This window comes from Solenopsis invicta, chromosome 3 (assembly GCF_016802725.1).
Source record: "Solenopsis invicta isolate M01_SB chromosome 3, UNIL_Sinv_3.0, whole genome shotgun sequence".
NCBI classification, from domain to species: Eukaryota; Metazoa; Arthropoda; class Insecta; order Hymenoptera; family Formicidae; genus Solenopsis; species Solenopsis invicta.
The window spans coordinates 21,967,112-21,985,073 of NC_052666.1; the positions used below are offsets into that span (position 1 = coordinate 21,967,112).

The 17,962-nt window shown below is 32.0% G+C and overlaps 5 protein-coding genes across 5 annotated transcripts; 2 read left to right on the forward strand and 3 right to left on the reverse strand.

Moving 5' to 3' along the window:
• Nucleotides 1-5,190: 5,190 nt before the first annotated feature.
• LOC105196694 (probable salivary secreted peptide) lies at nucleotides 5,191-6,041 on the reverse strand. Its single transcript, XM_011162746.3, has one exon. It carries the CDS (start codon nucleotides 5,959-5,961, stop codon nucleotides 5,551-5,553), a length of 411 nt encoding a protein of 136 aa, XP_011161048.1. The 5' UTR covers nucleotides 5,962-6,041; the 3' UTR covers nucleotides 5,191-5,550.
• Nucleotides 6,042-9,804: 3,763 nt separating this feature from the next.
• On the forward strand, nucleotides 9,805-10,532 carry LOC105196695 (probable salivary secreted peptide). The gene has a single exon (XM_011162747.2). The coding sequence runs from the start codon at nucleotides 9,876-9,878 to the stop codon at nucleotides 10,290-10,292; it is 417 nt and encodes a 138-aa protein (XP_011161049.1). The 5' UTR covers nucleotides 9,805-9,875; the 3' UTR covers nucleotides 10,293-10,532.
• Nucleotides 10,533-12,815: 2,283 nt separating this feature from the next.
• On the forward strand, nucleotides 12,816-13,562 carry LOC105196696 (probable salivary secreted peptide). Its single transcript, XM_011162748.3, has one exon. The coding sequence runs from the start codon at nucleotides 12,905-12,907 to the stop codon at nucleotides 13,319-13,321; it is 417 nt and encodes a 138-aa protein (XP_011161050.2). The 5' UTR covers nucleotides 12,816-12,904; the 3' UTR covers nucleotides 13,322-13,562.
• A 1,579-nt stretch (nucleotides 13,563-15,141) lies between these two features.
• On the reverse strand, nucleotides 15,142-15,884 carry LOC105196697 (probable salivary secreted peptide). The gene has a single exon (XM_011162749.3). It carries the CDS (start codon nucleotides 15,767-15,769, stop codon nucleotides 15,365-15,367), a length of 405 nt encoding a protein of 134 aa, XP_011161051.1. The 5' UTR covers nucleotides 15,770-15,884; the 3' UTR covers nucleotides 15,142-15,364.
• Nucleotides 15,885-16,964: 1,080 nt separating this feature from the next.
• On the reverse strand, nucleotides 16,965-17,687 carry LOC105196698 (probable salivary secreted peptide). Its single transcript, XM_011162750.3, has one exon. It carries the CDS (start codon nucleotides 17,609-17,611, stop codon nucleotides 17,210-17,212), a length of 402 nt encoding a protein of 133 aa, XP_011161052.1. The 5' UTR covers nucleotides 17,612-17,687; the 3' UTR covers nucleotides 16,965-17,209.
• Between the last annotated feature and the right edge of the window lie 275 nt (nucleotides 17,688-17,962).

Below are 17,962 nucleotides of genomic sequence, written 5' to 3' on the forward strand. Positions count from 1 at the left end.
GCAGGATGAACTATAAGAAAAACTGGAAATTACCTAGAAGAACGATCGTTTAAGTGTAATGGCAATAATAAAGGAGAAAATCACTGCGACGACAGAGTTAAGGGTACGAGGCATTTATTCTAAAAATGTATTAAACCAGAATTTGAAACTCTTGTTAAAATGTAATGTGATATTAATTGTATTATGTGTTAATTTGTAGCAGTGTATTCTTATTTCAATTAATCGTGTTTCAAAATTCGTTGCATGAATATTCCAAAAAAAAATAAATAAATAAATAAATAAACGCAGTTTGTATAAAGTTTAAAAGTAACTCGGTCATCAAAAATAAGAAAGAGAACTAAGAACAATTTTGTGTGAATGACAATTTTATTTATATATTTCTTTGCATTATAGATCGTTCAAAATTAAAAAGAAAGATATGGCAAGCACATAGGATTTGTAGACCGATCGCTATCTCTTGACGTCTACTTTCCACAGTCGAAGATAGTAAATTATACGTGCTCTATAGATTTCTATGACTACGATATACTTCTTTCTCGCCCGGCGGTCGTAACTATAAACGAGAATGAAATTCGCTCAATAAAGTGCGACTGTACCGCTGCGCCGCGCCCGTACATATGTATGAGTACATACAAATGTACGGTTAGAATAAAAAGATTTTTCAGAGACGAGACTGAGTAGTACTCCCGGGTGTTAAAGTACCCTGGGCTTTTAAACTGGTTGCCCTAGTTCCCCGTCTCCCGCACCTTCTGAATGTTTGATGTTGAAAAATTCGCGTACTCTCGGAACGCTGATCTTCTTTTAATTCTTCTTTCCGGTATCTTTCCGCTTATCTGCTACGGACGTATCTCTAGCCGCGAGTACGAACGTAAGAAAAATCGCTGTACTTAGTGACATCTTAAGCGATTACTCTGCAAATATAGTGCCGAGCGAATTATCCACTCGCGTTATTATGAATTAAACTCGAACTTTGGCAGCTAACTAATTGTATGTGAATGTATATTTATGTTTAAACCAAAATATATTCCGTAAAAGATAAGAAATTTAATTTATCACTTTAAAAGTGCCGAAAAAAAAATACATTTGGTATCGATCTTGCGTCTTCGCGATTGACATGTTATTCTTACGAAGAAGGAAGATAAAATTAATTCTCTCTCGTAGCACAGTCACGGAATTAGCAATTTGCATCGAAATATGGCTAAATGCGATTAGATGTTACATTAAGGAATCCGCGATCAAAGAGTATTAGTCAATCGTGCTTCCTATATAAGCAGGCGGAGATTACTCAGCCGATGTGTAGTTCATACCGGTTAACGAGCTGACCGCACAGGACACCCACGGTTGATCCACATGCCGACCTCGTCGATGTTCGGACTCTGATCTTGCATTTGTGGCCAATCAGCAATGTTGATATCAAAGGACCTAGAGCCGGTAGGACGGCAACCTGAACGTTTGCAAGACGCGTAATTCCAATATAATTATCTAAGATCTTGCCCATAATTGCTCGTTTCTTGTACCTCTGCTTCCGCAGTCACATATAATTCCCCTTGACGTAACTATCGCAAATTATCAGAATCATATCAATGAAATATGCTTGAGATATTCACAGCCGTATTCGTACCCAAATTCCATGACGTAATTATTTAAAGCACAGACGTTTCGTAATGAAAATAATTGCGACGCTCATAACAAGAATTTATAATAATTCAAGTTGTATGCTGTACAACAATGCGCTTCACGTAGGAAGGAGCGTACGACTTGTCAGCGGAATGCATTTAACTCTGACACGCACAGCGCTTTAAACTCATCAGCTTTTACATGGGATTTCAAATGACTCGCAGGAGGTTTCAAACGAAAAACGCAAGTCAGTTGGTCAATCCATTAGAAGCATTTCGTTCGAGAGTTGCTGCGTAATGCCTGCGATTCGACTGACTTGCATTACACATGCATTGCCTCAGGAAGCATATGCCGCCGACTTATGACATTCCTTCTCTTCCCTTTACTGAAATCCATCGCTCACATCAGTTTTAAAATGCAGGATTCTATTACTGTAATGTGGGATCCTATTACGAATGAGAAGAAACGTGCATAAATATTTCTTATGTACAAAAAAAAACAAAAAACAGCGGAAGGTTGCTGGTTTGCTCGTACGTGACAAAAACTATTAGTATCCCTTTACACTGTTTTTTTTTTGTCAATAAGCGTGAGCTCACACGAGAGAACACTTTTCGGAAATGCGCTTGTCCCTTTGTTGTCACCTGTATACCGACACTCAGTTTGCACGGATCCCAAGTGGCGCCGAACGGTGCGGGATGTTGTTGCGTTGTTTGACGACTACAGAATTCGAAGCGCGCGCTCGCGAGTCGCAACTACGGCGTTCCGTTTAAAATTGCCCGATAATGGCCACTGTGGTTTCGGATTGACGGCCGGCTCTTTTGTACCAATGCTCATGCAAACACGCTTTCATTCGTTCTCTCCCGGTCCCTGTCATCGGGTTGTTCATCCAACCCCGGGTTTTCGCGCAGGTCTGTGCTCGTCAGTCTCGCAACTTTATAAGCAATAACCGAACGGCGAGCGCGACAGGTTTATGGGTTGCTCGCCGCGGTCCTTACGCCCTTGCATTACGGCTGCCAGGTGCGGTCAGGGCTTTTTATGCATACGTGTTTTACGACATACGAGCGTTCCTTATCACGGTCCACGCGCAGACAGGAAAATAAAACGTAATTCCATGGCGAGGGAGAAAGAAAAAGACAGAGGGAGAGACAGAGAGAGAGAGAGAGAACCACGTGGTTCACGCGACTTTTAGAGATACGTTCGTCGTTTATCGGATGTATGACCTGGCTTGGGTCAAACATGGTTCACCACAGTGGTCTGCATTCTTCTGGATTTTTGTGTAAAATTTTATTTGGGAGTAAACAAAAGAGAAAATCCATATTCTATATATTTCAATAAAACGCTAGATAGAATTTGGAACCATTTCAACGCTCATCTAAATCAAATTTTGTAACATAGCTGCATTTATGTTTTTCAAAATGTTAAAAATTTTGATTTATGAAGAAAACAGGAAATATTTTAACGTGCGTTCTCCACTTGTGTATATATTGAAATATTGTTCACGATGATGAGTCACTGTCGATCGACATCGCGACAAAAGGGAATGCAACAGTATACTCGGAGTCTTGGGGGAATTGATCGACAAGTATGTGCGTACTTCGTATGTACGTCAAAGAGCAAATATAGCACTCGTTTATAAGCATTCCTATTTTTATGTTATTACAACGGAAATAATACTGTCTTATGCACTGGCGCATGTGTCACGTTTCTCAGGACAATCCGATTTTATACTCTCGAGTGTACAGATATAGCACCTCAGACCTCGTTTCATCTTCAGAATAGTTATAATGTAATGTTAATGCGGACTTACGTATCATATTTAGAATCTGACTAGGTACTGGGAAATATTCAAAGTGTCTCAACTGTTCTTTCTGTACCACATAGCTAGATTCTCAGACTTGGTATGTTCCACAAATAAAAGTATTAGTCTTGACATAAATGATAAATATAGCACAAACCATCGTCTACGAACGCGATTGCAATTCACTATATTTTTCTTTAATCGATGTTTAAAAAAAACAAGTCTGTTATTATTCAACGCGGTTAAGTATTAAGTACAGAGAAAATTATAACTACTCCGATACATATCGTATGTAGCATATACGTATGTATCGTAATACACATAGAAGGTGTATAATAAAACACGCTTATCATCGTTTTAATAACATCGCAATCACTAAACAGCTGGCTACTGTTTGAACATATGACATCACCTACTTTATCTACTCGCAAGACATTTTAACTTGACTGAAAACACGATTTACATGATTTACAAAATTTAATTAGCAATTGTCAGAATAATTATAATAAAATATAAATTAATGATTTTTCTGAAAAGACTAGTCTGCAAACAATGTAATTTTCACAACCAAAATTATTCCATTGTTACTCTTCTAACCTTGTCTCGCGACCTCAATTTTTACATAAAAATTGCATATGCTTCTGTCTAGTCCACAAATATAATCTCTTCGCGTCCTGTCTTCGTTCGTGACAGAACTGGGACAGCATGACGGTACTCAGTGCGGAGGGATGTTCCACGCGCTCGAGTATTCGAAGTAGCCGATTACTTCACTTACACATCGGAAACAGAGGATTGTCGAGAGCGCGTGAATCGCGCCGCGTCGCGCCACGTCGCGTCGGTCCTCCTCGATGAGACCCATTAAAACGTAATCAATGAAGAGCCACCATGTAAAACCGCGAATTACGCTCCTCTCTTCAGCGCGTAGTCTTCAGAAGCGGAAACTGCGGACGAACTAGGTACTCCGGCGTGGCTTCACGAGTAACGCGACTGGAACGGGGAGGTAGAATAAGTAGGTTAACGAAATGGTCGTTCGCAAGCTTGAGATACCGCCACCAATTTCCAGTGGTCCTCAACTCGATTCGAAGTTCCTTCTAACCGGCGGGAAATCCCGTGCTAGAATGCGCCACGAAGCGACAACAATTTTCCAGTCGGTTGTTCCTCCTCCGTGCTGCCATGCATGCATGCGCAAAACGTACTTTGTACGTAAGCCTCGGAAATAGAAGATGTTCCTCTGCGTTTCCCCATACCCCGTACCTAGTTGTTCCCGTGCGGCTCTTCGGAGACGACCTCCCCGAACTCCAGCTAGCGGGGATTCCGCCTCGAGCCGCAAAGAAGCAGAAAGGAAAGAAAGGGTAAATTATCGAGAGTCTTAAAGGGAAGCGGGGCGGCCCTTGATTAGCGCATACAAGAAAGACATTCCACGAGTGAATTCTTCGCGGTCCGTTTTTACTTTGGATCGCAGTCGCGTTTCTCTTCGGCGCTAATTGCATTACTATCGACACTTCTTCCAGATTCCTTCCTAATCAATGCTTCCTCAACGCATCGTCTACTTCTCTTACCTCATATTCGCAATATTCGAATGTTATAGATGACAAAAATATAATTAGCAAAATAATTAGTAATTAATTATTTAGTTAACAGTTAATTAACAATTATAGTAATAGTCAGAAATTAGAGAATATATATTATAATTAGAATTATTAATTATAACTGTTTGATAAAGGCGAACTTCTTTGATTCATAAACGGAAAAGCAGGAATGATAAGTCTGTTATCAATTTAATTTACCATCATACGTCATTAAAATTTATTACACAAAAACAACTTGTATTTATGTTCTATCTTCAATTGTATACATATGTATATATTTGAAAGTTTAAGAACAAAAATACACAGTTATACATCAATTACGTTGATTTATTGGTGATGATGTGTACAAGATTTCGTAAAACTAATGTGAGTAACAAGAGTATTTAATGATATATCTTGTTTTAGCGGCAATGGTAATAGTGTTTTAATATACGTAATAAATAGTTTAGAATTAAGTGATGTAGTTTTTTTGAATTTGTTATTTTACTTCTTCTAATCGTATCCAGAAATCATCGCAATCATTGGAATAGCTCCCATTGTGGTTGATTAATAACGTCGTGAATAAATTCTTAAGTCGAAGTTAATACCGTGACTCCTCTGGCTCTTGAACTTTATGGTGACGCTGTTGGACCCAGGTCCACCACTCAGAATACTAGCGTACGCACCGTTTCCGTTTGTCTTCTGGTCCAATGCCTCAACCAAAGTAATACGTTCGTTACTTGGAACACTGAAGGTCTTCTCAATCTTCACAATCTGCAGCCAGCTAGAAGTCTTGACAATGTTTTCTTGGTAAGCGAGCCTATCACCAGCTTCTCTAGCGCCGACGATCATATGATGCGACTTGTCGTCGTAAGCAGCGAAACCCACTACTTTAAACTCGCCAGTGGGTACAGAGTTGACGGTCAACAGAGTAGCGACCAGAACGGTCAGACCGATTATATATTTGTGCGCTGACATTTTGGCTTATGTCACACTCGAAAATTGCGTCGCTATCACTGTAGGAAGGTTACTCGAGGTCTGTTGACGTAACGAGCGATCGGTGCTTAAATACAAGCAATAATCGCTTATCACTCGACTTATCATGATTATATTGATACACCATCCAGTTCTGAAAAGATACGTTCCGCGAAAGAGTTATTCCTATCAATACGAGTTCGCCAGAACATGTTCAGATAAACCTTTCTCGCTATTTTTTATAATAATAAGCGAGCAAAATAATTTCTCATGTTTGTATAGATATTGTAAATGATAAGATTATTGTTTATTTTTTTTAATCACTTTATAATTTTAACATTATTGTAAGTAATTTTATTAAATTTTTCTGATAGAGAAAATGTTAAGATTTTATAATAAAAATTAATTTAGCATAAATTAAATTAAGAGACACAGCAGACTCTCGCCAAATTACGTGCAGTGACGATGAAACGAACCGTATCTATACATGAGCGATCCAATTGCGGACACATGAAATATCAGATATCAAAAACGGCGGAACCAATCAAGTTCTTAATAGATGTAATTAGGCTTGGGTAGTAACTAGTTAAAAAGTTATAAGTTAAGCAAAAAGTAAAAAAGTTAATAACTTTAAACTTAATTTAATTAATATTAAATGCATTAATTTTTAACTTTAACTAGTCGTTTTTAAACATTAACTTATTAACTTTTTTCTACATTAATTTTTTTTATCTGTTTTATAAATGACAGTATAATACATCAGTATCATTCTCAGCACTTGTAAAATAAATGTTTAGTGCAGGTGGTTTGCTATTTGATGACTTACTACGAAAGTAAACCGATTGTTATTTTTAAATGACGCTTTCATTTAAATTTAATAACCACTTTAATAATAATAAATTTTAATAGGATTATATTTTATCGATATATTATATATAAGGTTATATTTTATACGTGAAATCGTATTTTTAATCATTTAATTACAAAATGTATTTTATGTGCCATCAACTTTAACTTAATTTAGTTAAAAAAATTTATTAACTTACCCAACCTTAGATGTAATAGATAGTTTTATTCTCAATTACGTAAGAAAAGTGTCATTATTACTGTGCTACGTGTCCTACAAGCAAAAATATGAATCTGTAGACTCTCAATGTAAAAATGTCTGAAGAAGTTTAAGAAGCGCCTCATCATCGACAATGCAAGTTATAATTTTCGATACAATGCAACGCTCGCAGTTTCTCGCTAGCTGTATATTGAAGGAAATTGTTGAGAATATCTCTAGCATCTCTTTATTTACGTGGCGTACATTTTGTCTTCTTAAACAGTTTTTTAAAGAACCTATTATGTTCCTTAAATTACTAAATTTATAATGTTATTTAAAAAAATATTTTTGATTTTTAATCTGTAAAAGAAAATTACTTCTTGTTAAATAAAATATCAAATAATTAAATAATTAAATGTTTGAAATCGTTTTCTAAATCCTAATATTCAAACATTTATTATATTTACTATTAATTTGAGTATGTGTATGTAAAATAAAAAAATTATTTATTTAGTAATAACTTAATCAGGGAAAATTGACCAGAAAAGCAATGAGTTACTTATCAAAAGAGACTATTTTAATCTTAGCGTTATCATTATCGTTATAAGAAAAAGGAAAAAAATTTTTTTATAAAAAAACTTATAAATATATTTTTTTACGAGCTTCTCAAGGATCTTTTAATTGTAATGTTTTAAATTTATATAATTATTAAAATATGTTTTAACTTATAAACAAATAAATTTATATTAAAATCAAATATGAGATAATTAATTTTAATTATCTTCTAAATAGTTCATCGTGTTACGTGGAGAAAGATAACTCGTAACCTAATTATTTTTCTAATTATACTTTTATCATTTACGATATTCATATACTGCAATACTAAATAAGAGCAACAAGCGTGATAATACAAGCATTGAAGAAGAAAGAAAGAAGTGTCAATAGTAATGCAAATTAGTGTCAAAATAAAACACGATCCAAAGTAAAAATTAAAGGACCACAAAAAATCTACTTATGTTGATTTTACATATGTATACATTTATATACACATACCAAAACACATAGTTGCTAATGTACTATTAATAATAAAAAAATATAAACTTAAATATAATATTAATTTATCAATTAAAAAAAATATAAATAAAAGAAGCATAATATGTTATTGAAATAATTTTCTATCATTGTCACAATTAATTAATTTTATCGATATGTATACATATACACAGTAAAAAATAAAATATCCCAAAAAGTCCACTCTAAATTTTAAGCTAAAATAACTCAAAGTTAAGTTAAATTCTTCAAGTTTAACTCTTATTTTAAATTATTAAGTTAAAATAAGAGTTATTTTAACTTAACTTTTGAGTTATTTCAACTTAAAATTTAGAGTGGACTTTCTGGGACATACAAAAGTGTTAAATTAGCAGTTATTTTTTACTGTGTACACAAGGAGATATTATCATATTACTGATTACCGTAATGAAGTAATAAATACGATAAAAAAAATCCAATTTAAACATCTCAGAAACAAAAGTAATAAAAAAATTTAATGATACTTTTACTATATAATATTGATTCTCAAAACTCTCGATTGTGACAAATTCGAATAAAATTGGTGCAGTCAATCCTGAGGTCTGGAAATGGAGTCTGTGAAAAGTTTCACTTTGTCGATTCAAGATCATAGGAGATTCAGTCTTACGTGGTACACGTACGTACTCAAAGCAAGTTTGCCTGATTTTATCTGATTTTATTTGATTATATGATCATGAAATGTGATTTTACTTTTGAAATAGTCAAAAACATTTTCAAAGTCAAGAAAACTTAGTATAAAAAAACAAAAAAAAAAACAATAATAATAATATTAATAATATATAATATTAGCAAGGTTTTATAAAATTTGTAATTATTTGGTATTTTATTTGAAATGGAGCAATTTTTTTTGTAGATTAAAAATCGAAAATATTTAAAAAAATAATATTATCAATTTAATAATTTAAAAAAAAAAACAGTAAAACCTTTAGAACATTTTTTAAGAAGAAAAATGGGTAGAGATGTTGTCATCGAGATGCTAGAAATATTCTTAACCATTTCCTTCAATGCAGAGTTAGCGAGAAACCATTTGCAAGCGTTGCAATGTGTCGAAAATTATAACAGTACATTGTCGACGACGACCAAAATGTTTTTTAAACTTCTTCAAAACTTCTTTAAATTGAGAATCTGCAGATTAATATCTTTGCTTGTAGAACATGTCGAACAGTAACAATGACACTTTCCTGATGTAATTCAGACTCAAGCTATCTATATTAAATCTATTAAAATCTTGATCGGTCCGGCTATTTCTGAGTTTTCATATCTCGCAATTGGATCGTTCACGTATAGATACGGTTCGTCTCGTCATTGCTGTACGTGATTGTGTGCCAGATTACAGTGTATTTAATTTAATTTATGATAACATTTAATCTATGATAAATTAATTTACTCTTTATTATAAAGTCTTAACATTTTCTCTATCAATAAAATTTAATAAAATTACTCATAATAATGTTGAAATTATAAAAATAATTAAGAAAAAATAAACGATAATCTTATCATTTACATCTATATAAATTTCATGAAAAATTATTTTTCTTACTTTTTATTATAAAGATAGCGAGAAAGATTTGTCTCAACATGTTCTGGCAAATTTGTATTGATTATTGATTTGGAATAATTCTTTCACAGAACGTATCTTTCCAGACAAAAATCAACATATTATATAATCATGATAAGCGATGACTGCTTGTATTTAAGCATCGATCGTCCGTTACATCGACAGACCTCGAGTAGCCTCCCTACAGTGATAGCGACGCGATTTTCGAAAGTGATATAAACCAAAATGTCAGCGCACAAGTATATAATCGGTCTGACCGTACTGATCGCTGTTCTGCTGACCGTCAATTCAATACCCACTAATGGGAACAAAATACTAGAGGATCATGAGGGAGGTGTCGTTCCTTATGAGTCGCATAATCTAATCGTCGGCACGAGGGCGCCCGGCGACAGGCTCTCCCATAAAGAAAACATCGTCAAGGATTCCTCCATAATGAGGGTTGTGACTGTTGAGAAGACCTTCTTTGTCCCACAAGGGGAACGTATTACTTTAATTGAAGCATTGGACCAGAAGACAAACGGAAACGGTGCGCAAGCTAGTATTTTGAATGGTGGACCTGGGAACAACAACGTTACCCTAAAGTTCAAGAGCAAGAGAGGTCACGGTATTAACTTCATCGTCCAGCTTTATTCACGATATTAATCAACCACAGTGGAAGCTATTCCAATGACTGGTACAATGGTTTCTGGATACGATTAGGATAAAGAAGTAAAAATCAATCTTAACCATCATCGAGAGTGTTCTGAGCTACTTATTATTGAAACACTATTGCCACTGTCGCCAAAAGGAGTCTGTCACAGAATATGTACATATATTCTTGTTATTTCCTTCAACTTTTTGATTTCTGAATGTATGACCAATAAATTAATGTAATTGATGTAATTTTATTTTTCTTCTTACAAACTTCTCAAATATCTAGATTTATAAATCCGCAATTGTAGAACATAAATTTAAGTTATTCGAATGTGACAAATTTTAATAATGCATGAGGTATATCGAATTGATAACATTCTATAAAATGCAGCATTTATTATTCCTGCCATTTTAGTTAAGAAGTTCGAATATGTCACGCATTCAATTGAATCTAATTATATACTCCAAAATTTCTATTACTATAATTATTAATTAATTGTTAACTAATTAATTACTAATTATTTTGCTAATCATATTTTTGACATTTATAGAACTTAAATATTGCGATATGAATTAAGAAAAATAGGCGTGACAATACAAGAATTATATATAAAAAAAAACAAAAACACAAATGTTGCTCTATTTATATATTCCTTTGGTGGCTACTTAGTTTTAATGGACATAAGTCTTTCACTTTTAGCAACAATAAGCAACAAAAAATTATAAAGATCGTAATTAAAAATCTATATAATAATACTTTTATTATAAAATATTGATACAAAACTTTTGATTGAAACTAATTCGAATGAATAATTGATGCAGTCAATATTCAAATCTAGAAATCGAAACTAAAAATTATTACTTTGATGATTTAAAATTATACGAGAATCAATCTCACATTTACAAAGGTTATCCAAAGTGCATCCTGCATATGTATAATGCTTATACATATATGACAGCTCAATGCATATGTACAAATTATATGTAGAATGGTACATATGTCAATATAACTCAAAATTTTTAACAAGTTGTTGAAGTAATAATGACTCTATTATTATGTAAAAAAAAATGATAGTATTGACAATTTGGATTTTGATAAGAAAATATTTCATACAGAATTTATTTTTAAAAAAATTGTGATTGTCGCTGCTATAAATAAATAATTTTAATTTTTCTATTTTAAGACAACTTCTATCACACTTATATACATACAAGTTAAATGAGAATTTAAATATTAGAATTTAGAAGATAATTAAAATTAAATATTTAATATTTGTTTTAATATAAATTTATTTATTTATGAGTTAAAAATCGAAAACACATTTTAATAATATTATAAATTTAAAAAATTTTGAACAGAAGGTCCTTGGAAAGCTTATACAAAAAAAAAATATATATATCTAAATTTTTTATGAAAAAAATGTTTCCTTTATTTTCATAACAATAATGATAACGCTAAAATTGAAATAGTCACTTTTGATAAGTAACTCATTGCTTTCCTGGTTAATTTTCCCTGGTTAAGTTGTTACCAAATAAATAATTTTCCTATTTTGCGTACACAGAAACTCAAATTAATAGTAACTATAATAAATATTTAAATATTAGGATTTAGAAAACAATCATACATTTAATTATTTTATATTTTATTTGACAAGGAGCAATTTTCTTTTACAGATTAAAAATCAAAAACGTTTTTCAAAATAATATTATAAAAATTTAATAATTTCAGTAAAACAGCAGGCTCTTTGGAAAACTTTTTATGAAGACAAAATACCTATGCCACGTAAGTGGGTAGAGATGTCATTCAGATGCTCGAGATATTCTCAATAATTTTCTTTTATGCAGAGCTAGCGAGAAACCGTTTGCGAGCGTTTCATTGTGTCGAAAATTATAACAGTACTTGCATGGTCGATGACGAGGCGCTTCTTAAACTTCTTCAGAAATGTTTACATTGAGAGTCTACAGATTAAAATTTTCGCTTGTAGAACACGTAGAACAGTAATAATGACACTTTTCTTACGTAATTGAAACTGAAACTATCTATTAAATCTATTAAGAACTTGATCGGTCCAGCCGTTTCTGATATCTGATATTTCATGTGTTTGCAATTGGATCGCTTATATATAGATACGTTTCGTCTCATCATCACTGCACATAATTTGGCGTGAGACTGCTGTGTCTCTTAAATTAATTTATGATAAATTAATTTACTTTTTATTATGAAATTTTAACATTTTCTCTATCAGAAACATTTAATACAATTACTCATAATAATGTTAGAATTATAAAGTGATTAAGAAAAAAATAAACAATAATCTTATCATTTAAAATATCTATACAAATTTCATTAGAAATTAATTTTCTCACTTATTATTATAAAGATAGCGAGAAAGATTGGTCTCAACATGTTCTGGCAAACTCGTATTGATTATCGATTGCAATAATTCTTTCGCAGAACGTATCTTTCCAGATTAAGATTGACATATTATATAATCACGATAAGTCGATTGATAAGCGATTACTGCTTCTATTTAAGCGTCGATCACCCGTTACGCCGATAGACCTCAAGTAGCTTCTCTACAGTGATAGCGACGCGATTTTCGAAAGTGATATAAACCAAAATGTCAGCGCACAAGTATATAATCGGTCTAATCGTTCTGATAGCTGGTCTGTTGACCGTCAATTCTATACCCACTAATGGGAACAACATATTAGAGGATAATGAGGGAGATGTCGTTCCTTACGAGTCGCATAATCTAATTGTCGGCATCAGGTCGCCAGGCGACAGGCTTTCCTATACAGAAAACATCGTTAAGGATTCTTCCTGGTTGAGGATTGTAACTATTGAGAAGACCTTCTTTGTCCCACAAGGGGAACGTATTACTATGCTTGAAGCATTAGATCAGAAGACAAATGGAAACGGTGCGCATGCTAGTATTTTGAATGGTGGACCTGGAAACAACAACGTCACCCTGAAGTTCAAGAGCCAAAGAAGTCACGGCATTAACTTCGTCGTCAAGCTTTATTCACGATTCTAATCAACCACAATGGAAGCTAATCCAATGACTGGTACGATGGATTTCTGGATACGATTAGGATGAAGAAATAAAACCCAATCTTAACCATCATCGAGAGTGTTCTGAGCTACTTATTATTGAAACACTATCGCCACTGTCGCTAAAAGAAAACTATCACAGAATATGTACATATATTTTTGTTATTCCCTTTAACTTTTTGATTTCTGAATGTATGACCAATAAATTAATGTAATTGATGTAATTCTATTTTTCTTTTTATAAACTTCTAAAATATCTAGATATACACTGAGGGAAAAAATTGTAGTGGCGGCAACTATAAGGGGATACCCATACCAATTTAGTTAATAGAATTATAATTTATAGTTAAGCGAACTATATTATAGTTACTGCAACTAAGTGAGTGATTAAGAGAACTAATAAAAAATAGTTGCAATATACTATCTAATATATTAATTACAACTATTTTTTATTAGTTCTCTTAATCACTAACTTAGTTGCAATAACTATAATATAGTTCGCTTAACTATAAATTATAATTCTGTTAACTAAATTAGTATTGTTGTCCCCTTATAGTTGCTGTCACTACAATTTTTTCTCTCTGTGTATAAATCCGTAATTGTAGAACATAAATATAAGTTATTTGAATGTGACGAATTTTAATAATGCATGCAGTATATCGAATTGATAATATTCTATAAAATGCAGCATTTATTATTCCTGCCATTTTAATGATTAATTTTTAAGAAGTTCGAATTTGTCACGCATTTAATTGAATCTAATTATATACTTCAAAATTTCTATTACCATAATTATTAATTAATTGTTAACTAATTAATTACTAATTATTTCGCTAATCATATTTTTGACACTTATAAAACTTAAATATTGCGATATGAATTAAGAAGAATAGACGTAATGATGAGAGAATTATATATAGTAAAAAAAAAGAACACAACTCTTACTCTATATATTCCTTTGATGGATACTTAGTTTTAATTGATATAAGTCGTTTATTTTTAGCAACAATAAGCAACAAAAAGTTGTAAAGATCGCAATTAAAAATCTATATAATGATACTTTTATTATAAAATATTGATACGCAACTTTTGATTGCAACTAATCCGAATGCATAATTGATGCAGTCAATACTCAAATCTGGAAATCAAATCTGAAAATTATTATTTTGACAATTTAAAATTATACGAGAATCAATCTCACGTTTACAGAGGTAATCTAAAGTGCATGACAGCTCAACGCATATGTACGAATTATATATAGAATGGTACGTATGTCAATATAACTCGAAATTTTTGACAAGTTGTTAAAGTGATATCGACTGTATTATGTAAGAAAAATGATATTAGTGTTGACAAGTTGGATTTCGGTAAGAAAATATTTCATACAGCATTTATTTTTGAAAAAGTTATGATTGCCACTGCTATGAATAAATAACTTTAATTTTTGCTATTTTAAGACAACTTCTATTACATTTATATGCAAGTTTAATTACAAGTTAAATATTATAATTTAGAAGATAATTAGTATTTTAATTATTCATTGAGTAATTATTTAACAATTATACTAATAAATAATAATTTTAGAGAATATAATTAGAAAACATAATTAAATACATGATAAAGGCAAATTTTAATTGATAAATAGAAGATTAGGAATAATAGTTCTTGTTATAGGGTATTATCAATTTGATATGATACATGCATCATTAAAATTATCACGCACGAATAATTTATATTTACGTTCTATGATTGCGGATTTATAAAGGTATATTTATGAAGATTATAAAAAGAAAAATACACATTTATGTCAATTATATATTAATTTATTAGTAATACATTCAAGACATCAAAGAGCTAAAGTGAATAACAAAAATACTCGATGACAGTCTTCTTTTAACGATAATGGCCATGGTTTAATAATAAATAGCTCAGAACATAGCTCTTAAAATTTTTGTCTACTTTTCTCCATCCTAATCACATTCAGAAATCCTCCAGTCAGAGGACCAGTTGCTCCCACTGTAGTTGATTAAGGTCGTGCAAAAAGCTGAACGACGAAGTTAATGGCGTAACCCCTTTGACTCTTGAATTTTAAGGTAACGTTGTTGTATCCGGGTCCACCTCGTACAACACTAGGGTACGCGCCGGTTCCATTCAACTGCTGGTCCAATGCTTGAACCAGTGTGATACGTTCCCATTTCGAGACATTAAAACTCTTCTCGACAACCTGAACCTTCATCCATTGAGCTTTCTTGAAAATGTTTTGTCTGAGGACGACCCTATCACCCGGCATCCTTCTGCCGATGATTAGATTGTGTGATTTGTTGACTGGAGCATATGAAGCGATAGTTCCATTAGCGGATGGTACGGTGCTGACCATCAATACAGCGGCAATTAGAACAGCCAAAGTGATTATATACTTGTATGCCGACATCTTGACTTATTTCACTTGAAAATCGTGTTGCTACTCGCTACAGGAAAACTGCTACTTAATGTCTGTCAGCGTGATCGACGCTTAAATACGAGCAATAATCGCTTATCGCTTGTTTATCATGCTGATATATCATGTTTTTCTGGGAAGATGCATTCTGCGAAAGAGTCATCGGTACATCATATGTTGTCATATATTTAAAAATAACCTATCTCGATATTTTTTATAATGAAAAGTAAACACCATAATTTCTAGCAAAATTTTTATTAATATTTTAACAAATTATTATTTTATTCTTTCATTTTTGTTACGGATATAATATATAGTAATTATTTAATGCATGTAATCAAATATTTTGGTAGCTGTAATGATCTATTATTTATTTTTACAAAATTTTATTATACATTTTTTAAAAAGAATTTTGAGAGTTATTATATTAAAACCATTTGTTATAAAAAATAAATTTAGTTTAGTTTTTAATCTTTAAAGGAATAGTAATTTTTTTATTTATTGTGTTATATAACAAATTTTTTAATAAAAAACTTATTATATATATATATTATAAATTTTTCAAGAATCTTCTTTTTATAATTTTTAAAATTTATAGTATCATTAAAATATGTTTTAAATCGGAAATCAGATAAGACATCAGAAACTTGATAAGCTACTTGAAGGTCTTAACGATATCAATGAGTCATATAAAGGTATACATACTATATATCCACCTAAGAAACATTGAGTAACTTTTTGTTGCCTGTTGCTGTTAGAAACAAATGACTTATCTCAATTAAAACTAGATATCCACCAAAGGAATATATAAAGCAACATTTGTGTTTTTGTTTGTTTCTATTTAATTCTCACATCACGCTTATTCTTCTTAATTCATATCGCAATATTTAAATTATATTGATATCAAAAATGTGATTAGTGAAATAATTAGTAATTAATTAGTCAACAATTAATTAATAATTATAATAATAGAAATTATGGAGTGTATAATTAGATCTAATTAAATGCGTGACAAATTCGAATTTCTTAACTAAAATGGCAGGAATAATAAGTGCTGCTTTTTATAAAATGTTATTAGTTCAATATACATTATTAAAATTTATCACGCTCAAATAACTTATATTTATGTTTTACATTTGCGGGTATATAAATATAAATATTTGAGAAGTTTATAAAAAGAAAAGTACAATTATATCAATCAATTATGTTAATTTATTGGTCATACATTCAGAAATCAAAAAGCTAAAGTAAATAACAAAAATAAAATCAATGACAGTTTTCTTTTAGCGACAGTGGCAATAGTGTTTCAATAATAAATAGCTTAGAACTCGAAGATGTAGTTTTTAAGATTGATTCTTACTGCTTCATCCTAATCGTCTCTTTAGAAATTGTCGTACCAGTTATAGAAGTATATTTTCCACTATGGTTGATTATTCATCGTGCATAAAGCTGAACGACGAAGTTAATGCCGTGACCTCTTTGACTCTTGAACCTTATGGTGACATTGTTGTATCCAGGTCCACCTTTCAGAATGTTAGCATACGCGCCGTTTCCATTCGTCTTCTGGTCCAATGCTTGAACCATAGTGATACGTTCCCATTTTGAGACATTGAAGGCCTTTTCAACAATCGTAACCTTCATCCAGCTAGAAGCCTTGTTAATGTTTTCTCTGTAGACAAGTCTGTCTCCGGACATCCTGTAGCCGACGATCAGATGATGCGACTTGTTGGCTGGGGCATAGGAAGCAACAGCTCCACTAGCGGATGGTACGGTGGTGACAGTGAACAGAGCGGCAACCAAAACGGCCAAACCAATTATGTATTTGTACGACGACATTTTGACTTATTTCACACTTCGCGTTGCTGTCGCTGTAGGAAGGCAACTCGAAGTCTGTTAGCATAACAAGCACTCGGCACTTAAATACACGCCACATTTGCTTATCGCTCAGCTTATCATGATTGTGTCGCTAATGTACCATTTTATTCTGGAAAGATACATTCCACGAAGAAGTTATTCCGATCAATGCTCATCATAACAGGTTCAGATAAACTGTTCTCGTTATATTTTACAATGAAAGCTAGCTGAATAATTTCTAATGAAATTCGCACTTTAACGAATTGATACTGATAAGATTACTGCTTATTTTTTTTTTTTAATTTACGATTACAATCTTCTTATCGTTAATTT